Source organism: Herpailurus yagouaroundi, unplaced genomic scaffold (assembly GCF_014898765.1).
Source record: "Herpailurus yagouaroundi ecotype Mexico unplaced genomic scaffold, PumYag 186, whole genome shotgun sequence".
NCBI classification, from domain to species: domain Eukaryota; kingdom Metazoa; phylum Chordata; class Mammalia; order Carnivora; family Felidae; genus Herpailurus; species Herpailurus yagouaroundi.
In genome coordinates, this window is record NW_024412417.1 from 2,666,980 (window position 1) to 2,691,863 (window position 24,884).

The following is a 24,884-nucleotide window of genomic DNA, read 5'->3' on the forward strand; positions in this document are numbered from 1 at the left end:
TGATTAAGCATCCAACTTCGGCCCAGGTCATGACCTCATGGTTCATGGGTTCGAGCCCCATGTGGGGCTCTGTGCTGACACTCAGAGCCTGGAGCCAATTTCAGATTCTGTGTCTCCCTCTCTGCCCCTCCCATGCTTGCGCTCTCTCTCTCAAAACTAAACAAACATTAAAAAATATTTCTAAAGTTATATCTGACCTCAATATAACAAAAGGATATATTAAAATTTTAAATATGATCCAATATAGTGATATCACAAATATCTTTCAATATGAATAGTTTATTATGGATTATTTAAAATATACTATCTTAAATGAAAAATACCGAAGAATATATGTAAGTTGCCCTTGCTCAAAAAAAACCCCAAAGAACAAAAAAGTCCTCTTCAAATAGAGAACTACTAGAAAACTATCTTCACAAACAAATATTAATTGTTTAGATAGCCAGGTAGAAACACAGAAAGGATCTCCAAGGGGCGGCTGGGTTAAGTGTCCGACTTCAGCCTAGGTCATGATTTTGCTGTTCCCGAGTTCGAGCCCCACATCGGGCTCTGTGCTGACAGCTCAGAGCCTGGAGCCTGTTTCAGATTCTGCATCTCCTTCTCTCTCTCTGCCCCTTCCCCACTCACACTCTGTCTCTCTCAAAAACAAACATAAAAAAAAAAAAAGTATCTCCAAAGTTGTAATATTCAGATAAAGGCAACATTATACAGTACACATTTATTTCAAAGTTATTTCACCAGTCACAAAAAAAGTACATAATTCTTTTTGGTCTTCCATGTGCATTTCTAAGAAACAACAACAAAAAAACTTTGTAAGACAGTGGTTAGCAATCTATGGCTTACGGACCAAATCTGGCCTCCCACTTATTTTTGTAAATTAAATTTTATTGGAACACAACCACACACATTCATTTACAAGCTGTCCAAGGCTGTTTTCATGCTACAATGGCAAAGCTAAATAGATGTGACAGAGATCAATGACCCACAAAGCCAAAAATATTTACTCTCTGGTCCTTTATAGAAAGTTCACCAATCTTGCCCTAAAACATGACATCCCATTCTCCCATACTTTATCTCCTAAGAACTAATCTGAAAATGGCACTGACTTTACTTCATAAATATACTATTAACTCACTGATAGAATTAAGTGTCTGTTAACAATGAAGCTTTACCATGTATCTGCTTGCTCTGATTCCGTATCAGCTACATATGTTGTAGTGTTCACTGGGGCACTTAACATTAGTTTTTCATTGACAGACAAGCCTTGGGAAAAGCTTGGCCCTGGAGTCATCTTCAATGCTGTAAATCACACAAGCAAAAGGAAGAATCATAACTGCTAGACACAAGATGAACATTTTGTCACTTAAAATGGTTAGACTGTTCCATGCCAAGGAAAGTAAGTTGGTAACATAGAACACAGTTATCTTCAGTCAGTGGAGCCAACAAATACTTAACGAAATAGCCTAAAAGCAGCTTGTTGGCATTTGTAATGGGCTTATCTGCATCAAATCATTTTAAAGCTACATCAAATCTTTCATGAAGTATTATAATCTTAAATAAAAATAAAACCAACAAATTATAATTCAAATTATGCTTTAAGTCAGTAGGCCAAAAAATTGCATTTCTTCCCCACAGAAAGAATATCGACCCTACTTGGTCTACACAAATCAAAATTAAAGTGAGTTTCACTTTCTGAAGGAATACTATCTGAAAAAAAAGACATACATAGTTTTAGGCACAAATTTTGTGGTCACTCCAGAAAACCATAATGATTACTTCATCTTTTCATTAATTAGAACAACAACTTAATTCAAGTGCCACTCTTCCAGTATACTTTTCTGAACCTCCCACGCTGAATTAGGTATCCTTCATTTCAGCTCCCATACCACCCTTTACATCACACTGTTAACTTTTTGCACACTTACCATCAGCTACACGACCTGCATTAAATTATTTAACCTCTCTATGCCTTAGTTTCCTCATTCATTAAATCTGGATCATTTTGTTTTGAGGCACAATGAATTGATACATGGAGAGCACTTAAAAAAATGCGTGGAAACAGTAAGTACTATGCAAGTACTGTATTAGCTGTTATCATCACTTTATATTACGCTTGTTTACTTGTTTCTTTCCCTTATTAGACTTGGAATCTCAAGAGTAGGAGCTGGCTGTTGTTCATATCTAAATCTTTGGTACCTGAGCAACGTTTCAGACAGTACATATAAATAAGTTAATGGAATTAAATTATTAAAAGAAAATTTTAAAAAGTTGACATCTACTAAGTTAAATTATCACTTGTTAGGTCCTCATGACATAGGATGTGCTAAATAAATGTTTATTGCTGATTCCAAATTCAGGTATATAAATGACTTGTCACTTTCCTTATATGACCTCCTTAGAAGCTCATTCGCATCTCCTTAAACACACATATCCTTAGAATTCATGTCAGCGTGCACTTATGTTTGTAAAAAATAATAATTACAAATACTTACATTATTACTAAAAGAAACTATAAGTAGAATGTAAAGATCCCAAATAAGTGATGTTTGTCAACAAAACATTTATAATGTTCTCCTTGCTGAAAATACTATATAGGAAGGAATCTGACTGGCTCACCTCTTTATTCCAAGTGATGAGATTACAGGTATATTACAAATATTCAATAAATATCTGAATTAATAAATGAAAAAATATGGAAGGAAGAAAGTAAGGAGGGGAGAAAGGGAAAGATACATGATTTTGTCTATTCCCCCACAACAGGTTATGGTGTAAAATTGTTTATAAGTCAGATGTCTAGGACTTGGAAACTATACAGACCCACCTATGTGCATTTGCAAGAAGTTAATACTACTGATTTTAATGTTGATTTTTACTCCTTATGACCCTGTTTCTATATGAAATGATACAATAGAAAAGGTACTAGTCTAAGTGTTCAAAACACCCAAACTTTAGGATTGGGCTGAACATGAAGTATTTACGGAACCTTATCTTTTCTCAGCCTTGAGAGCTCTCTTACCTTTTGAAAGAAAGACAGATTAGATGATCTCTAAGGCCCTTTTGGCCATAACACATTTCCAACAGTGGATGATAAAACTTTGTTGCTCCACACTGGCAAAGATAATCCTGTGTACCAACAATTTAGTTCAATTAAGGAAACATTCATACCTAGTACAAACAAGTACTATGCGTGGTGCTGTCAGGGAATCCAAAATTAGTAACAGATAATTAATCTAGTGGCTGAAAGAGGCATGGAAACTGGTTACATTTCAAAGTAAGAAGAAACGCTAACTGGAATGCAAAAAAGTTACTGGGGTACAGAAGACACAATAATTCTGATTTGGAGAGTTATGGGAGACAAAACAACTTAGAAAAACTTCATGAAGCAGGTAAGCATTTGCAGAATGAATCAAATTTTGAAGAGCAGTACTGACATTCTAGAACAGGGACCATGATGAGCAAGATCAAGGAGTGTGGAAACTATAAATAATATGACACATATATACTGTAGGGAGATGTATTTTTAAAAAGATGAAGATGGGAGAAAGGCTTTATCAGCTAAACTGCTGAGGGCTCAGACCTCTTGATGAAGGGCTCAGGGTTTTACTTCATAAATAATGAGCTTGTAAAAGGTTTTAAGAAAAGGTAAGCTGATTCTATTGGCAAAGTGAAATGTTAACTGTAGAGGGGACTATGGAGACAGGACCATCATTGGTGCAATTACAACAGCCCTCAGGACAATCAGACAACAGAAGGTTCAAATGGGGCACTGGCTGTTGAGAAGGAATGGCAGCAGACCTCGTGAGTAGAAGTTACAGAGAGAAAATTTCAGGTCTTGTTTTAGCTTTCTCTTTATGCTTGGCCTTACATGAACTTGTCCAATGTGTTTGTTTATTAACTGAATCTTGACCTCTAGAATATAAAGTTCACAAGAACAGGTATCTTGTTTTACTTTATTCACCACTGTATCCTCAGCACTTAGCAACAGTGCCCAGTACACGGCAGCTACAAATATTTATCAAATAAATAAACGGATAAGGAGTGTTAAAAGATGGTGAAAATGGTTATCCCTGACAAGTACAGAGTAATATGCATACAGTCTATCATCAAGTTATGAATAAAGATGTTATAGAATCAAGAAAATAATGCTTTAATTACCTGTACTTGGCTGGCCGTGAGGATCACAGTAATTCTCTGTAGTCATGAAAATGACTGCCAATCCAATTTCTGCTTCAGGAATAGGTCTAAGACCCTGCCTGTGAAAATAAAACAGATTAAGTATGATAGTATACTGAAACTAACAACTCTTATTAAAGTGGTATCAAGTTGAATCTTTTTATTCCTTCCTTAAAGAGGTATCACAATTTTACGGTATGGAGAGAATTTCAAATACACTGAGTACTGGCCTACTAAATTGGGGCAATGCTACACTGGGCAAGCCCATCACCTTTTAGTAACTCGGTTATTTCATCTAGAAATAAAGACCTAGAATAAAGGATATAGAGACTTCCAGTTCTGAAATTCTGTAATTTTTAGAATTAAAAACAAAACAAAAACAAAAAACAGTAATGCCCCGATGAAGCAATAAATTATTCTTTAATTTTTAACATTTATTTATTTTTGAGACAGAGAGACAGAGACAGAGCACAAAGAGGAGAGGGAGACAAGAATCCGAAGCAGGCTCCAGGCTCTGTCAGCATAGAGCCTGACGCGGGGCTTGAACTCACAAACTGCAAGATCATGACCTGAGCCGAAGTGGGTCACTCAACTGACTGAGCCACCCAGTAGCCCCTAAAAGAAATTTTTATAAGCAAACCTAATACTAGGATCCAAAGATAAAACTTGAGAGACAGAAGACGGTAGACAGGGAAGGAGAGAGAAAACTACAAAGAACTATCATAAGCTGTATCTATACATGTTTTATAATTTAAAGTTTAGTAAATAAAATCATTTTACCAAATTTACATGTATTAAGCAAACTTATTAAAGAATCATACAGTGAACGGTACGTACCTTCTGTTTTCTGTGAATGAAATAACTGCCATATAGAAACTCTACCTCAGACTTTAAGAACTATAAAACTCCTTTAAACGCTTATTGTAAAGATGTTTTAAGTGGTTGTAGTTTAAAAAGTCTTTTTCAAATGCTAAACATTTTGTTTACGTCCTAGGTTTATGTAAATAAAATTCAACCGTATGTGCAATTATGACAATACCATATTAAAATATATTTTTAAAGCAGAATAGGGGCGTCTGGGTGGCTCAGTCAGTTAAGCATCTGACTCTTGATTTCGGCTCAGGTCATGATGCCATGGTTCGTGAGACTGAGTTCTGTGCTGGGCTCTGTGCTAACAGTGTGGAGCCTGCTTAGGATTCTCTCTCTGCCCCTCCTCTGTGTGCACACGCTCTCTTTCTCAAAATAATAAAACCATTTTTTGAAAACAAAAAAATTTTATGGGGTTCCTGGGTGGCTCAGTTAGTTGAGTGCCCGACTTTGGCTCAGGTCTGATCTCACCGTCTGTGAGTTCGAGCCCCGCATCGGGCTCTGTGCTGACAGCTCAGAGCCTGGAGCCTGCTTCGGATTCTGTGTCTCCCGCTCTCTCTGACCCTTCCCAGCTCACACTCTGAGTCTCTCACCCTCAAAAATAAAAAAACATTCAAAAAATATTTTTAAAATATTAAAAAAATAAAGTATTATAATCAAGTGATCACATATCTATTTATAATTCAGGTAATTCAAAATTGATATTTTATTACCTTTTTTTGAAACTGTAAATTATGTAAATTAGTTATACAATTTAGCCCCATAAAATAAAAACATTTTTAACATATAATTAAAAATGCTACACAGATACTATGTCATCCTAAATGGGGAAACACAATCCTTTTAAAGTCAATAGTGAGATAAATGTGGCTACTAACCCTAATTCAACACTACTCTAGAGGTTCCAGTAGGTATGAACAGAGAAAGATAGAAAAGGAGAGAAGTATCAGAGGTATAAGGATCTAAAAAAAAGGACAAAAACTTTACTTACAGATGAGGATTTTTAAAAAAAAAAAAAAAAAAAAAAAGACCGCAGATACATTAGAAATAAAGGGGAGGCTAACAAAAGTAACAGGATATAAGAGTAATATCTAAATGACTACTGAATTTATATTAGAAAATGTAATTAGAAATAACATATTTATGTTCTACTTACCAGACATATAATATCTACCAAAAAATATGTAGTACCGAGGAATAAATCTAATAAAAGGTACTCATGATGTCTACAGGGAAATTATAAAAATTGTTAATTCTCCCCAAATTGATTTGTAAATTCAATGGCATTCCTAATCAAAATCCCAGCAAGGTTTCTGAAGATGACTCAAAATGTATATGGAAAAATACAGAGCAAAGAATGGACAGGACGATTCTAAAGAAGAGCAGAAAGATTTACCATAGTAGATTATGAGGACTTGATGTTATAGTAATTAAAACAATGTAGTAAATGTGGTGTTGGTACAAGAACAGACATAGTGACCAATGGAATAAAGCCAAAAACATCCCTATGCATGTATGGAACTTTGGTATAAAACAGAATCAATTCCAGATAGATTAAAAATAAATTTCAGGGGCGCCTGGGTGGCTCAGTCGGTTAAGTGGCCGACTTCAGCTCAGGTCACGATCTCGCAGTCCGTGAGTTCGAGCCCCGCGTCGGGCTCTGGGCTGGTGGCTCAGAGCCTGGAGCCTGCTTCCGATTCTGTGTCTCCCTCTCTCTCTGCCCCTCCCCCGTTCATGCTCTGTCTCTGTCTCAAAAATAAATAAAACATTAAAAAAAATAAAAAATAAATAAATAAATAAAAATAAATTTCAAAAACAAAATATCAAAACAGTAGCAACAAATTAGTAAAAAGCATAGGTGAATATCTTTTTAATCTAAGAACAGAAAGATTTCTTAAGTTTTTTTTTTTACATTTATTTATTTTTGAAAGGCAGAGAGAGACAGAGCACAAGTGGGGAAGGGACAGAGAGAGAGGAAGACACAGAATCCGAAGCAGGCTCCAGGCTGTCAGCACAGAACCCAATGCGGGGCTTGAACTCACAAACTGTGAGATCATGACCTGAGGTGAAGTCAGACGTTTAACTGACTGAGCCACCCAGGCACCCCTAGAAAGATTTCTTAAAATACAAAGAGCACTAAGAAAGAAAAGGTTATTTAATGTTAATTTTTAGTATATTAAAATTAAGGGCTTTCATGTATCACCAGTAAAACACTAATGACAAAGTGGTAAAAGATTTTGCAATACATACAAGTGAAAAAAGGAATAATATTGAGAAATATATAGAACTTATACAAATAAAAAAGAAGAGCATACAAATATGCAATTACCACATGATCCAGGAATTGTACTCTGGGGCATTTATCCCAAAGAAATAAAAACTTATATTCAAAAGAAACTTACTTGTACATGTATGGTTATACAGGTTTCATTCTTTACAAAAACTGGAAAAATGCAGATGTCCTTCAATAGAATGACTCAACAAACCGTAGTATATACATATATTTATACATAACACTAATGAGCAATAAGAAAGGATGAATGACTGATACGCACAACTTAGGTGAATCTCCAAGGAATTATGCTAAATAAGCAGCCCAGTCCTAAGGATTATATGCTATATGATTTCATTTATACAACATTCTTTTAAAAGACAAAATTTTATAAGTGGAGAATAAGTTAGTGGTTTGCCAGGATTTGGGAACATGGAGTGGGAAGTGAGGACGGAGAGAGGAAAGGAGGGAGGGAAGTGGGTGTGGCTATAAAAGAACAACAGGAGGGATCCCTGTGGTGATGGAACTGTTCTGTGTCTTGACTAAGGTGGTGAATATATGAACCTACAAATGTGATAAAATTGTATAGAACTAAAACACATTCATACACACAACTGAAAAATCCATATTTAAAAAAATAAAACAATTACACCAATAGAAAATGAGGTCAAACACATGAACAGCTATTTCAGAACAGGAAAGACAGATGTCCAATAAACATTAGAAAGAAATGTTTCTCACTGGTGATGAGAAAAATAGAAATCAAAATCTTAAGACATGAATATACATCCATTCAATTAACAAAAATGGTAAGTCTAAAAATATCAAGTGTTGAAAACAATGTGCATCTACTTGATCTTTTATATACCGTGGGTGGAAGTATAAAGCGGAAAAGAATTTGATACCACCTCCAGAGGTTGAGTGTTCACATCACCCATGACCCAGCAGTCCTAACCCTAAGAATATTCTCCAAAGAAAATCTTGCATTAAGTACAACCAGGAAATATAAAAAATGATCTTAATAGCAATGTTTACAATAATAAAAACCAGAAATAAGGTATTTTTCAATGTGGAAAAAATGAATGAACTGTGGTCTATTCGCACAATGAAACATATTTTACCATCAAAACAAATTACAGCAACATGCAACAAAATGGATGAATTCTTATTAGCAATGTATCAAGTGAAAAAAATCCCCAAAGATTACATGCAGTATGAGGACCAGGTTATCAAGTTAAATCAACTAAAACATACATACACATATTTTAGGAATATATTAAAAAACAATAAAACTGTATATAAAATGATAAGCAAAGGATTCAGGAAGATAGTTATCCCATGTAGGGGGGACAGTGGGCTAGGAGTATCCTATTTTAGAGGTAGGTTATTTTCAAGTACCTAGCTTGTATTCTGCAAAGCAGATTCTCAGATATTTATTATGTAATTTAAAATACTACTGGGGTGCCTGGGTGGTTCAGTCGGTTAAATTTCTTGACTTCAGCTCAGGTCATAATCTCGCGGTTTGTGAGTTTGAGCCCTGTGTCGGGCTCTGTACTGACCACTCAGAGCCTGGAGCCTGCTTTGGATTCTGTGTCTTCTACTCTCTCTCAAAAGTAAACATTAAAAAATAAAAAAATAAATAACTACTTAACTAGTGAACAAAATTAAGTTGTATTAGTTATGATTCCATGATGACAGTGTATCATGAACCAAGGATTAAGACTCATCCAATTTTGTGCAAAACTGTGCAACAGGTGAAGAGAGGAAAAGGCAAAGAGGAGGAAAGGATAAAGAGAAGATAACTAAATTAGTAACAGGAAGAGTTCCCAAATTTGAGCTAAGATACTGGGAATATACCTTAGCAAGGACAAAAATCATTTCCCTTAGACTTTGAAATTTTCTTCACAAGGTATTTAATTTTAACCACTGATGTCCAATACCCACTTTTTTTTTTTTTAATTTTTTTTTTCAACGTTTATTTATTTTTGGGACAGAGAGAGACAGAGCATGAACGGGGGAGGGGCAGAGAGAGAGGGAGACACAGAATCGGAAACAGGCTCCAGGCTCTGAGCCATCAGCCCAGAGCCTGACGCGGGGCTCGAACTCATGGACTGCGAGATCATGACCTGGCTGAAGTCAGACGCTTAACCGACTGCGCCACCCAGGCGCCCCCAATACCCACTTTTTACAACTAATCAATAGAACTATGGCAGTAGCCAATCCCAGTATTGCCTTGTCTGAAATTCAGTTAATAGCTGGCTTTACTGGCCACCTGCCTGATCTAACTGCACGTTCAATGACTATCAGTGGCTTGGACTAAGTGGACACATGTTACCTTAAGTGTCGGTCTTTCTCAAATTATAAAACTGCCTTCCCTCCAGAACCAAATTGTAATGGGGCCAAATGTCACCGTATGATGAAGGCACCAGCCTCTGATCAACTTTGTAGCTACTTTCTTACCTCGGGGTCACGGTACATGCTGAGAAGCAGTGAGATGTAATGGTGAAGAGCATGCACTCTGTATCCAGGCTGCCTGGGTTCACATCCTGGCTCTTGCTCACTCCCTGTGTTCTACCCCTTTTGTCTTATCTATACAATGGGTACCATAACAGTAGATAATACACAGAGTTGTGTGAGGATTAAATGTCTTTATATACGTTAAAACTCTTAGGATCTGCTATACAGTATTCTGTAAGCATAGCTTTCACTACTGCTGTTTTGCCTGGCTTTCAAAGACTGGTCATAGGTAAAGTATTGTCTAAAAGAGGCCTTCTCTTCTTTATGCTATTTAAAATAAACTTCTTCCCCTTGCCTTGTTATTCCACTTCCTTTATACACATTTGTAATTATCTGGTTACTTGTCTTAATCTGTCTTTCCCTCTAGACAGTAAGCTCCAATGGTGGCAGGGACCACAGCCACCTTGTTTACCACTATATTCCCAGTGCCTAAAACATATGAAAACAATAGTAAATTCTGGATGTAGTAGCAAGATATCACCGTTTTTATACAAGTATTTTCTTTTTGTAGCAGTTACTACATCTCCATTAAATAAAATATTTATAGGGGCGCCTGGGTGGCGCAGTCAGTTAAGCGTCCGACTTCAGCCAGGTCACGATCTCGCGGTCCGTGGGTTCGAGCCCCGTGTCGGGCTCTGGGCTGATGGCTCAGAGCCTGGAGCCTGTTTCCGATTCAGTGTCTCCCTCTCTCTCTGCCCCTCCCCCGTTCATGCTCTGTCTCTCTCTGTCCCAAAAATAAATAAAAAACGTTGAAAAAATATTAAAAAAAAATATTTATGGGACAGATGACTGAAAAATTAACTTTTGTTTCAGCAAACATATAAATAAAATCAATCTAGTAGAAGGACTATTGGGACAGGAAAAATGAGTATTGTAGGGAATAGCTATGGACTTTTTAGATATATTAAATACCCTAGGCCGTAACTACTTTTTGGTAGGTGAATAGAAATTTGGTCAGCAGACTGCCAAGCCTGACATTTTTACAATACTTTTAAGCTTCAACAATGCTAAGATCATTAATATCAATAAAAAGTTTAAGAAAAAAACCCTTTGTTTATCTCTTTCGCACCCTCTCTCCCCACTACAAATCCTATTATTGAATATATAGCATTTTTTCTTGCTTTTGCATGGTAGCCTATATGACAGGACTTAAGATTTTTATATGCACTGACCAAAGAACAAATACATTTCAGTTCTAGGCAATTTCAGAAAAAAAAACTTACATTTGTGTTTGTTATAAAGATATTCTATTTCTAGCATACTAAGTTACAATAAATTTTCAGTTATAGATAAAATTGCTTTTTTTTTTTAAATGAATCATTCTGTACCTTTGGAGCATATCCATAATTGAGTGAATCCATGTTTTCTGAGCGTCAGGAATTAGAGTTTGTGAATTTGTTACTCCTACATCAACAACACAAATTCCAGGAGCTGAAAAGAAACTATCTTCTTCTTCATTTTCTTCTGATATCAACCTAGCATCTCCTCCTCCAAAAATAACTGCTGAACTTAACTTTTTATGCTAAAAACGGAAACAAAAAGTAATGAAATAGCCCCAATTTTTGAGTACATTCTTTTTTTAAATTTATTTTAATTCTAGTATAGTGAACAGTGTTATATCAGTTTCAGGTGTACAACATAGTGATCCACACATCGCCCAGTGCTCATCATGACAAGTGTACTCCTTAGTCCTCTATCACCTATTTCACCCCCACCTCCTCCCCTCTAGTGACCATCAGTTTGTGCTCTACAGTTAAGAATCTGTTCCTTGGTTTGTCTTTTTCATTTGCTCATCTGTTTTGTTTCTTAAACTTCACATATGAATGAAATGGTACTGTATTTGTCTTTCTCTGACTTATTTTGCTTAGCATTATACTCTAGACCCATCCATGCTGTTGCAAATGGCAAGATTTCATTCTTTGTTTTACGGCTCAGTAATGTGTATACACACACACACACACACACACACACACACACACACGTAGGTATGTGTACATGTATGTACACACATCTTCTTTATCCATTCATCTCTATTAGGGAAGTAACATAAAAGTACAATTGATTCTATTTTTTGAGAAGACAATCTGAGCTTCCTCTCAGAAAATCCCTGGTTCACCAGGTATCTCTTCAGCTGTGGAATTGTTACGCTGTTTGCACTTCTTTATCATAATTCACAACGCTCTGTGGGTTTGCCTGCATTTTTGCACCTACAACTTAAACTCCTTGAATGCCCATTTTGGCACATATAAGACATTCAACACCCATTTACTAACTGACCAAGTAAGGACTTAAATCAGTTTTCTGTCCCCACTCCCCCACTTATATATTAACATAGCCTTAATTATCCAATTAATATATATCAAGAAATACCATAATCATATACATCAACAACGGGAAAGTTCTGGTGCCTGGGCCAGTTTATTTCACTTCGCGCTTCTATACAAAATCTCAAAAAAAAAGCATTTACTACTGTTAATGTTATTAATTTATCCTAGTTTATAACATCTTCATTAGGAAAATTTAGCCCATTACCTGTTTGGCATTTAGAAATACAAATGTTTTCCCTTTGAAGATTTGCTTTCTCTCCTGTCGTCCTGAGAGATCAATGTTTTTATTTCCAATAACTGGTTCATCAATAGGTGGGTAAAAGCTGTAAAAAAAAAATTTTTTTTAAAGAATATTCTAATTATATACTATTCTGTATGTGTACTGTTAAATTTGTAAGCAGAGTAGCTATCTAGACACTAGAAAGGTTTAATTTCCATAACACCATGAAAAAACATTTTTTTTAAAGTTTTATCTGGGACAAAAAGGCAAAAAGCATCTAGAAAAATTGTGACACATAAAATAGCAGAACTGTTCTCTATTTTCTGAAAAAATATAATCCAAGGGCAGACAATCATAAAATACAATTTAATAAACATGAATCAAACAAGTTATGTGAATTACAAAAGGCTGAAAAAGACAATGTCCATAAAGATCAAATTCTATTGGCATCTCGGGTTTCCTGGGAACCAATGTGTGTTAATGTTCACATCTAATTCTGTGAACTACTATTGTGTTTTATTATAAGTCCATTGGAGAAGCTCAGGAAATTTTAAAACTTATTTTTGTCAGTTTAAATAAAACTTCCAAAGTGAGATTAAAAAACACAATCTTTTAGCTCTTTAACATAATGCTGTAAGAACACCTTAATCATCCATGAAAATGAGGGAAAAGAAGAAAATACAGAAGCAAAATCAACAGATAATTCTTAAGCTTTCCACAGTTCCAACTTTCTACATAATCAAATCTTTTGCTACAACAATGCAGAATGGACCAGCCTTTCAGCTTATCCACTTTCAAGTAAAAATTACTAATTACTAATATTCATGAATAAGAAGACTCAATATTGTCAAGATATTAGTTCTTCCCGACTTGATCTATAGATTAAACATAATCCCAATAAAATTTCCAGCAAGTTACTTTGTGGATACTGACAAACTGATTCTAAAATTTACATGGAGAGGCAAAAGATCCAGAAGGCCCAACACAATATTAAGGAAGAACAAAGTACTAATACTACCCAAATTCGTGATTTATTATAAAATTACAGTAATCAAGACAGTCTGGTATAATGAAAAATAGACAAGAGACTAGAGAGCCCAGAAACAAACTCACATAAATATACTCAACCGATCTTTGACAAAGGAACAAAGACAATACAGGAGTTCAGTCTTTCCTTTTTTTTAAAGGGTTTTTTGTTTTGTTTTGTTTTGTTTTGTTTTGTTTTTTGAGAGAGAGAGGGAGAGAGAATGAGCATGGGAGGGGCAGAGAGAGAGGGAGACACGGAATCTGAAACTGGCTCCAGGCTCTGAGCTGTCAGCACAGAGCCCGATGCGGGGCTTGAACTCATGAACCCCCAAGATCATGACCTGAGCTGAAGTTGGATGCTTAACTGACCGAGCCACTTAGGAGTCCCGAGATCAGTGTTTTCAACAATGAGGATACTGGACATTCACATGCAAAAAAAAAAAAAAAAAAAAACCCAAAAAACAGAAAAACAAAAAAACAAATCTAGACTCAGGCCCTACAGTCTTCACAAGAATTAACTCAAAATGAATCATAGACCTAAATATAAAAATAAAACTCCTAGAAGATAACATAGGAGAAAATACAGATGGCCTTGGTTATGGCAATGACTTTTTAGATACAACATCAAACATGATCTATGAATGAAATATCTGGTAAGCTAGACTTCATTAAAATTTAAATTTTCTGCTCTGTGAAAGGCGATGTCAAGAAAATGGATGACAAACCAGCGACTGGGAGAAAATACTTGCATAAGACACATTTGATAAAGGAATGTTATACAAAATATACAAAGAACTCTCAAAGCTCAACAGTAAGAAAACAACCTGATTAACAAATGGGCCAAAATCTTAACAGGTACCTCACCAAAGAAATACAGAGATAGCAAACAATGAGATGCTCAACATCATGTTATCAGGGAAATGCAAATCAGAACGAGATACTGCTACACACATAAGAGAATGGCCAAAATCCAGAACACAGACACCACCAGAAGCTCATGAGAACATGGCATGACAGGAACTTTAATTCATTGCTGGTGGGAATGTAAAATGGCAAAGTCACTTTGAAAGACAGTTTGGTACTTTCTGACAAAAACTAAACCCATCCTTACTGTACAATGCAGCAATCACACTCCCTGATATTTATCCAAAAGAGCTGAAAACTTATGCCTATACAAAAACCCACACATGCATGTCAACAGCAGCTTTATTCCTTTTTTTCAAGTTTACTTATTTTGAGAGAGAGCGTGAGAGCGCACAAGTTGGGTAGGGGCAGAGAACAGAGAGAGAATCCCAAGCAGGCTCTGCACTGTCAGCACAGATCCCAATGTGGAGCTTAAACTTACAAACCATGAGATTGTGACCTGAGCCAAAACCAGGAGTTGGACGCTTAACCAACTGAGCCACCCAGGTGCCCTGACAGCAGCTGTATCTTAATTGCCATAACTTGGAAGCAACCAAGATGTGCTTCAGTAGGTGAATGGATGAGTAACTGTAGTACATTCAAACAATGGAGTATTATTCAGCACTAAACAGAAATGAGCAATCTAGCTATGAAAAGACATGGTCAAACTTTCAATGCATATTACTAAGTGAAAAAAGCCATTCTAAAAAGGCTACCTACTGTATCATTCCAACTATATATGACATTCTGTAAAAGGCAGAGACAGTAAAAGATCAGTGGTGGCTGGAAGCTGGGGGAGTGGGAACAATGAGGGTTTTCAGGGCAATGTAAATACTACAATAATATAATGATGAATACGTGTCATTACACATTTATCAAAACCCACCACATGTACAACACCAAGAGTAAACCCTAATGTAAACTATGAACTTTGGGTGATTATGATGTGTCAATGTAGGCTTGTCAACTTTAACACATATGCCACTCTGATGGAGAATACCCTAAATGGGGCAGGCAATTCATGTGTAGAAATGAGAGGTACGTGGGAAACCTCTGTACCTTCCTCTCAATTTTGCTATGAAGCTAAAACTGTTCTAAATAAAAATAAAACCTTAAATAAAAATAATTTACTAACACAGCATGGTGATGAGGAGGAGACAATGCAGGACAGGGGAAATTCACAACCTGGACAATTAGTCACTAAAAAATCAAGAATTAACCATCTGCAGAGAGCAAACAGTCAATGTAGTAAAAATATTTTGGTCATGAGGATCACCATCCCACATTTAAAAAAATTTTTTTTGAATGTTTATTTTTGAGAGAGTATGAGCAGAGGAAGGGCAGATAGAGGGAGAGACAGAATCACAAGCAGGCTCCAGGGTCTAAGCTGACAGCACAGAGCCCAATACAGGGCTCATACTCATGAACTGTGAGATTATGACTTGGGCTGAGTCGGATGCTTAACTGCTGAACCACCCAGGTGCCCCTCACCATCCCCCATTTTAGAACTAATTTCTTTACATATTTTTTCTTCCCTTAGAGTCTTCCTAGGCCACATACATATTTCACAAAGTCAGCTAAGTCATGATTAAACAATTTTTTAAAAATTCTGATAACTGATTGAAACCACAAATGTACATGTTTCAACCTGCTACAACAGATGTTCTAAAATTATGATTCCTAGAACTTGCAATCTCAAATGAGCTATCTGCGAGCAAAAGCTGACTTAGCCAACAGGATGAAATGCAACCCACTGCATTACTCTGATTTTTCTAGATAAGTGACTTTAAAATTCTATTTACTTTTTTTTTTAACGTTTATTTTTGAGACAGAGAGAGACAGAGCATGAATGGGGGAGGGTCAGAGAGAGGGAGACACAGAATCTGAAACAGGCTCCAGGCTCTGAGCTGTCAGCACAGAGCCCGACGCAGGGCTTGAACTCACGGACCGCGAGATCATGACCTGAGCCGAAGTCGGCTGCTTAACTGACTGAGCCACCCAGGTGCCCCTTTATTTACTTTTAAAGTTACACAAAGAATAATGAAAACAATTTTAAGTGTTAAATTATTTTTCTTTTTTTTTTTTTTTTTTTAAAAAAGGCATGAAGCCCAACACGACGCTTGAAATCAGACCCTGAGATTAAGACCTGAGCTGAGACCAAGAGTCAGAAGCTTAACCGACTGAGCCCCAGGCGCCCCTAAGAAAAATTTTTACTATGCCTTTTATCCTCTCCCTTTTAACAAGAATTCTCCCATATTTCACTCTTCTTTCAGCATGAAAGGCAATTAACACTTCACTTATACACAAGGGCTCGTTTACGAAATTAGTATACACAGTAATGTTAACACTGGAAGATGGAGCCATACCCAGGCAAAAATGGTACGTACGTTCAACACATACATATGACTAAAGAGATGTGAGGGTCTTACTGTTTTCCAACGACATAAAATGATTTTTAAATTATCTACATACACCATTGTGTTATTCATACTTTCTTAATTCTGCCACAAATAGTGGTTTATTGTACCCAAAGATCAGTTAACTGTAGTTTAGTTCAATAAAGAGTGAACATTTGTTGGAGCACCTGGGTGGTTCAGTCTGTTAAGTATCCAACTCTTGGTTTTGGCTCAGGTCGTGATCTCACAGTTATGAGTTCGAGCCTCCTGTGGGGTTCTGCACTGACAGGGTGGAGCCTGCTTGGGATTCTTTCTCTCCCTCTCTCACTGCCCCTCCTCTGCTCACGCTCTATCTTTCTCAAAAATAAACATTAAACGAACAAAAAAAGAACAAAAAAGAAGAAACCTTGAGCCAGGCTCCTAAAGACAGGAGCGTGATACACCCTTTGTTTTCCCTGATGGCACTACCAGAGTCCTAACTTTAATGTGTCATTTTTCAGTATCTGGCTCTTCTACCAAGTGCCATAAAGACAAACTGTAATGCTTTTTGGCTCATCACTATATCCTCAGGTCTATCTTGCTTAACTCATGGTAGGCATTCAGAAATATTTGTTAATAAATAAACTGATAGTACAAAATATAAATTAAAAACTCATCTAATAAATTAAAAGTATAAACATCCCTCAATTTCCTCAATATATAAATTTAACCATTAAAATTCTGGGACTGGACAAAAACTTAAAAGACTCAAATATGGAGAACTCTTAAATATGGGTTGCTGGAGGGGTTGTGGGAGGGGGAATGGGCTAAATGGGTAAGGGGCACTAAGGAATCTTCTGAAATCACTGTTGCACTATATGCTAACTTGGATGTCAATTTAAAAATAAAATTTAAAAAAATAATAAAATAAAATAAAATAAAATTAAATTAAATTAAATTAAATTTCTGGAACTGAAGGGGTGCCTGGGTGACTTGGTCAGTTGGGTATCTGACTATGGCCCAGTTCATGGTCTCATGGTTTGTAGGTTCAAACCCTGTGTCGGGTTCTGTGCTGATGGCAGAGACTGCTTTGGATTCTGTGTCCCTCCCATCTCTGCCCCTCCCTCACCTGTACTCTCTCTCTCAAAAATAAACGTTAATAAAAAACTAAAAAATTCTGGTACTGAAAAAAAGTATTTTAGTTTTCTTTTAAAAACACTGGGAAATTTGAGCCACTCAGTAAGACTGATCTAAAAAAAAATACATCACTGTATTGTGAAGAATCTAACCAAATGCTGGAGTCATGTACAATACATATATATGTATGCATATGATGTATAGAAACAACTGATAATATAGTGATAAATAATACACTATGTTCTGAACTTTACATGCCCAGAGAAGTCTTTTTCTCTTTAATAGTGTATGGATGAGAACAAGAAAGGAAACTAATAATAAACGTGAGAAAACTTGGGGCGGCTGTGTGGCTCAGTCTGTTAAGCATCGGCTTCAGTTCAAGTCATGATCTCAGTTCGTGAGTTCAAGCCCTGCAACGGGCTCTGTGCTGACTGCTCAGAGGTTGGAGCCTGCTTCGGTTCTGTGTCTCCCTCTCGCTCTCTGCCCCTCTCCCACTCGCACTGTCTCTGTCTCTCAAAAATAAATAAACACTAAAAAAAATTAAAACAAACATAAAGTGAGAAATCACTACTAAAAATCAGTATTTCTGAAGCAATACATTCTAGAAGTTTTAAAGCATTTCTGAGACTACAGTGATTTGATAGCTAGTAAAAACTTTGGAAAAGAGTAAATTAACTTGGGAGAGATCAAGGTCTCTGAATACTAGGCTACCACAAATATAATCTAATCTCCATTTTCTATAATGAAAAAATTAAAACAATTTGGCCCACTTCTATGGAAGCTTCAAGAGCTACAAATAGTTGTTTTATTATATAGTAACTACTACATATAATTCACAAATTCTATAAAGTATTAATCTGGAAATCCTGACTTTCCCTACGTACATTCTATGACTTTTTAAATTCTTTACATCATCTTCAATAAATTTCATCTAACTCAAAGCACATCATCTTCATTTTTGTCTCAAGATTATCCAAATATAGAATTTTTCTCAATTCACATACAATTCTGGCCAAAAATACTGTATCTCAAGCCTCAATGTTCATCTGCCCAACATCTGGATGGCTCTTTATTTCATTAGTCCCATAGGCATATGTTCATGATTTGTATAAGAACTTACTATACAGCATTCTTTTGGTGATCTTTAAAAGGCTTGAATTACACTGACATACACAACTTGTAAATGTGAGGTTTTATCGCCAGTAAAAAATTTCTGATGTATGTTAAATTTCTTTGCCTTGAATTTTGATTACATACAGTCAACTCCATAAACTTCCTAAACTAAGACTGTTTCAGACTAACATGTTTCTTGGGTCTGATATTTGATTACAAGCCAACAGCCTGTTCCTGTTTCTTGGATGTGGGCAGAAGACACAAGACTCCTGGGTCAGAGACAAAGTGAGCAGCAAGCCTCAGCGTTATTTGTAGCATATCTCCTCTCAGACCAGTCCTGTGGGTACAGTATAAAAGGCACAAACAGTAAGTTGTGTTACAGGAGAGAGGAACACTGAACTTAAGAATCCACTCAGTTTCACAGCAAGCTATAAGAAGACCTGTTCTTTGTGCCTGGAGGGACATTACTTCTTCCCTCAAGGCTTCTCACTGCAAACCATGAGAAATGGTCTGGGTATAGAGAGGGTGGTCAGGGCCTTGTATTCTTGGCACATTCAGCAAGTTGCATATGAATGCATATACTAATTTTCTCCCAACAGTGTTTTCCCAAACACAATGCTTGTTATTTGAAATATAGTAACTGAGAGGGCACTCCACAATATGAGAGACCTAAATTAAAACAAAAGGTAACTCCTTCTCTTTTCTAAGGGGTCATTTCTTAACATTCACAAAATATACAATATTTTAATGAGCTTCCTTTAATAAAGTATAAATAATCAAAATTCAGTACTTTTAAATGGAGTCTTCTAAAAATGACTTCATCAGCATTGGTATTTTGATGACAATACAGGCAAGTAAGATCTCACAAATCATGTCAGGTACATGAAGCTTAAACTCTGTCTTACTCTGAATAAGTAACAGTGCCAAGATGAAGACATAACCGCACTAAATAGAATTGTACTTTTTGTTAGGTTAAAAATATACTTCTTATTCAATTTTTTTCAAAGTTTATTTATTTAGAAAGAGAGAGAGAGGGAAGGAGGGAGGGAGGGAGGAAGTGGGGCAGGGGCAAAGAGAGAGAGAGAAAGAGAATCCCAAAGCAAGCTCTGTGCTGTCAGTGCAGAGCCCAATGTAGGTCTCAAACTCACAAACCATGAGATCATGACCTGAGCCAAAACGGAAAGTCAGATGCTTAACCAAATGAGCCACTCAGATACCCCAAAACTGTACCTCTTATTTTAAATCCAGTGATAATGCTGTTTCAGAACTAAGAGGTAGTTACATTTTATTAAAGAGCCACAATTTCATAAACCTTTTGTAACCCATCCTATTTAATATTTAAATTTAATCCTTTTTCTATTTGATAGTTGAGTATATAGTCAAATAAGACTTCAACAAGGATATCAGAATGGATCCCAATAGGTACACAAATCTAGTAAGGCAAAAAACTACATATTTTAAAATAATATTAAAATTTGATCAGTTGCCATTATCAAACATGGCTAATGTAAATGCTTTTCATGGTTAACAATGAATTAGAAATTACTGAATAACCTTATAGCTGAGAAGTTTTATTATAGTCATCTAAGTTAATAGAGTCACAAATTAAAGCCAGAAAAAATTACGACGAACCTAAATTCAAAAACAGATCCAGGTTAAACACACCTAAGTGAGTCTGAACAATAAGTAGAAATCAATGACTAAACCTAAAAACTTCAAGACCATAAAACATGTATTATCAGTAGTAGAAACCTATCAGACCCCTCCACTCCCAAGTAATACAGAATTAATAATTGTTTATTATCTGTAGCAAAGATCATTACTTATAGGCTTTATTGGGTTCCCTAGGGAGGATCACAAATAGGCTTCAGGGAAAAAAATGTGATTCTGTTGAAATACTTTGCAAGTTGGCAGTACGTAAGTGAAGTTTCTAGAGGAAAGACTAGTGTTTTGTTGCTCTCAGAGGGGTCTAGGATTCAAAAAAGGTTTTAGAATCATCTATTTTAATACCTAAGGCCCTCTTTCTAGAGTCCAAAAACAATACATTATCAGTTAACCTCAATATAAAGGAAACCTCCCAAGGGAAAAATAAAAACAAGGAGAAATGTCTTTCAGTTACTTTTAAAAGCAGATACATAAAAAAAATAAAGCAGACACATATTATCAGATATAAATAGTCCCTAAAACACACACACACACACACACACACACACACACACACACACACACACAAAACCTGTGTTGGGCAAAATAGTTTATGTAACGATATTTTACAAATACTAATACAATTCTTAACTTGCCTAACATTTCAGATTTTTAAAGCCTCAAATACTCAAAGTTATCCTATAGAGATTCAGATGAGCTTATAAAGTATACCTATTATGTCATAAAGGCTATAATCTAGAGACATATTTTAACAGAGCATGTTCATGTGCTAGGGTGACTAAAAACACCTACTCATTTTTACAGTCACCAGCAATTCAACCATGCAATCTGAAAATAAAAATCCAAACATCTTCCTCCTCAACTGTAGCTTTATATTACTTCAAAGCATCAGAAATACAATATATAAGGTAGGTAGATCCTTTAGTCTGGTGGTTCACAAATTTAGCAGTTATCTAAAATCATCATCACCAGCATCATCATCATCATAAAAGTTACTACGGATCCTACCAGATATTATTGCAATTAGGAACATTTCTTTTAACAAGCACCTATCACGGTGCCAGGCAACATCCTCAGACTCTGTATACTCTATTACTTAAAATAATGCCACTCCTAAATACTTAAATACAGGACAAATATTAATCTCATTTTTCAAAGGAGGTAACTGATGCTCAGAAGAAATAAGCTCATTCGCAAGGCCACAGTGCTATTAAAAGTCTAGCCCAGGACTATGTGACTCCACAGAATGACATTGCTGCACCACACAGTTCCAGGGGTCCTGTATACATGATGCCAGGCACTGGAACATGTGGCCTCTGGACTGTACCTCTGTGCCATTTGCTGTCCTTCAACTATTTTGTTTAAATATTGGCATATATGGGAATGCACGCTGGTGCAGCCACTCTGGAAAACAGCATGGAGGTTCCTCAAAAAACTAAAAATAGAACTATCCTACGACCCAGCAACTGCACTACTAGGTATTTATCCAAGGGATACAGGTGTGCTGTTTCAAAGGGACACATGCACCCCCATGTTTACAGCAGCACTATCAACAACACCCAAAGTATGGAAAGAGCCCAAATGTCCACTGATGGATGAATGCATAAAGAAGACGTGGTATATATATACAATGGACTATTACTCGGCAATCAAAAAGAATGACATCTTACCATTTGCAACTACGTGGATGGAACTGAAGAGTATTAGGCTAAGTGAAATTAGTCAGAGAAAGACAAAACTCATATGAATTCACTCATAAGAGGACTTTAAGGGACAAAACAGATTAACATAAGGGAAACAAAAATAATATAAAAACAGGGAGGGGGGCAAAGCATAAGAGACTCATAAATATGGAGAACAGAGGGTTACTGGAGGGGGTGTGGGAGGAGGAGATGGGCTAAATGGGTAAGGGGCATTAAGGAATCTACTCCTGAAATCACTGTTGCACTACAGGCTAACTAATTTGGATGTAAATTAAAAAAAATAAAATTAAAAAATAAATAAAATACTGGCATATATGTCACATTTGTTTCACTCACTGAGATTGAAGACAACAAACCGTTCTTTACATACTAACAAAAAAAACTTTGTAAAATTGAACACTATATCCTGAAACAGTCTTTAAGAGTTTTTATGTTTTACATTTATATGTTTTATAATTTATGTTAAGACTACATAAAATCAGTGCTATCACATTCTGTACATCATATTACATTTAAAATGCACAATACAGGAATTTCCAGGTTGGTGAACACATGAAGGTACAGGGAGGGTGGTGCACCTGGAGAGGGCATGCAAGCTCCTTGCCCTTTCCCCATACCTTGCCCTGTGCATGTCTTCATCTGGCTGTTGGTTAGCATCCTTTATCATATCCTTTAATAAACTAGTATAAGTTAAAAATATATACATAGGATATACCTTTCAATTTGTGGAGGCTGTTTATTGGTCTTAACTGCTTTAAGAAATTCAGTAAAATATTCTGGCTTTACAATCGGACGTCCACAAATGAGTGCACATATTGTCTGAAAAGAAGAAAACATATGTGAATACATACACTCATGTTCTAGCTTTTCTTTTTCTTTTTTAAGAAACTACAAAGGGGCTGTTCTATTATGTTTTCCCTTTCATCTCTCTAAATTTATAAAGGAGCCACAATCTATAAAATTCAAGTCAATATTTGGCCACTAACTTAGTTTTAGTAATACAAATCTCTATAGAATGACTTGATTTTAAGAAGCCACCAATTACAATATTAATTTAAAAACTGCTTTGGGGAGGGGGGTGCCTGGGTGGCTCAGTTGGTTAAGCATCCAACTTCAGCTCAGGTCATGATCTCATGGTTTTTGAGTTTGGGCCCTGCATCAGGCTCTGTGCTGACAGCTCAGAGAAAGGAGCCTGCTTCGGATTCTGTGTCTCCCTTCTCTCTGCCCCTCCCCTGCTTGCACTCTTTCTCCCTCTCAAAAAATAAACATTAAAAAAAATTAAAAAAAAAAAAACCTGCTTTAGAGAAGGCAGAACATAAGATATAAATCAATTTTAAAATGCATTCCAATTTAAAAGACATTAAATATTAAAAAGTAGATCGTAGGACTAAGTCTATCAAGTACCCTAGAGATAAATATGAGTTTTAAGACCTTTTCTGCCTAAAAAAATGCCTTTTGAACAGATTGTAACTATGGATTCAAGTATTTTTGAGAAAGTAAATAAAAGTAACAGTTTGGGGAGGGATAAAAGCTCAAAATATATGGAGATCGGGGAGGGTGAGGGTGGAGAAACCGCAAATAGCAAGTGAACTAAACTATCAACATCAAATATATCAAAACCTGAAAAAGATTAGAAAATACCACTGAATATAAAAATCAAGATTCATCATAACTTTAGGAAATAATCCAACTGAAAAATTTCTAAATATGTTTCTAATAACAAGAGGTAGTACTTAAATATGAGCAAGCAGCTTAGGGTGTCTCTCAAGAATGAAATCTGAGGGGCGCCTGGGTGGCGCAGTCGGTTAAGCGTCCGACTTCAGCCAGGTCACGATCTCGCGGTCCGTGAGTTCGAGCCCCGCGTCAGGCTCTGGGCTGATGGCTCAGAGCCTGGAGCCTGTTTCCGATTCTGTGTCTCCCTCTCTCTCTGCCCCTCCCCCGTTCATGCTCTGTCTCTCTCTGTCCCAAAAATAAATAAACGTTGAAAAAAAAGAATGAAATCTGAATACACCAACCTCAAATGTGAGTGAAATAACTGACTTCTGGCAGGAAGCAGTGATGTGCAACTCACACTGGACTGAGTAAGCTCCAATACATGTGATTCTGGGCAAAGGATTTAATTGGTCACGCCTTAGTTTCTTCTTCAGAAAATAAAAATTGAACTGAATGTTCCTTAAGTTTCCTTTGGGTTCTGACATTTAAGGATTTTAAAAATATAAGGTAACTTGTACTTTTGGATAATTTACCCCCAAAAGAATACAATAACTAGGTTTTCTCTTTTGGCACATGACTGATCAAAAGTATTTGAAAAAGGACTGCTCTACAAGTCAATGATGGTGTATATCCAGTGACTCTCTAATAACCGCTGCCATTAGTATCCCACTCACTGGAATAGTGTGTACTCTGGTGAATGAATGCTAGTTCCAGGTCTGTCACAGACTCAGTAAATCTCTCTCAAGACCTTCCAACTGCCTTTGCTCTTATTTCATAACCACCAAGTGAGTGCATGACTACTTAAATTTCACTTCTCAGGTACCTTAATACCTTCAAGGAAGTCCACACATAAATACGTGGTCGCTATAAAGG

General features: G+C 36.3%; 1 protein-coding gene across 5 annotated transcripts in view; it reads right to left on the minus strand.

Annotated features, from left to right (window-relative positions):
- Nucleotides 1-24,884, minus strand: part of NBN (nibrin) — a 52,903-nt gene that overhangs the window by 22,798 nt on the left and 5,221 nt on the right. For 4 of the 5 annotated variants that reach the window (XM_040493933.1, XM_040493934.1, XM_040493932.1 and 1 more), the window contains exons 5-9: nucleotides 23,014-23,117; nucleotides 12,362-12,479; nucleotides 11,158-11,351; nucleotides 4,156-4,253; nucleotides 1,173-1,299 (exon numbers count right to left, since the gene is read on the minus strand). In XM_040493933.1, the coding sequence (XP_040349867.1) occupies nucleotides 1,173-1,299; nucleotides 4,156-4,253; nucleotides 11,158-11,351; nucleotides 12,362-12,479; nucleotides 23,014-23,117 (641 nt within the window). The remainder of the gene's footprint in view (nucleotides 1-1,172; nucleotides 1,300-4,155; nucleotides 4,254-11,157; nucleotides 11,352-12,361; nucleotides 12,480-23,013; nucleotides 23,118-24,884) is intronic. The other variant, XM_040493936.1, reaches the window with a different exon arrangement.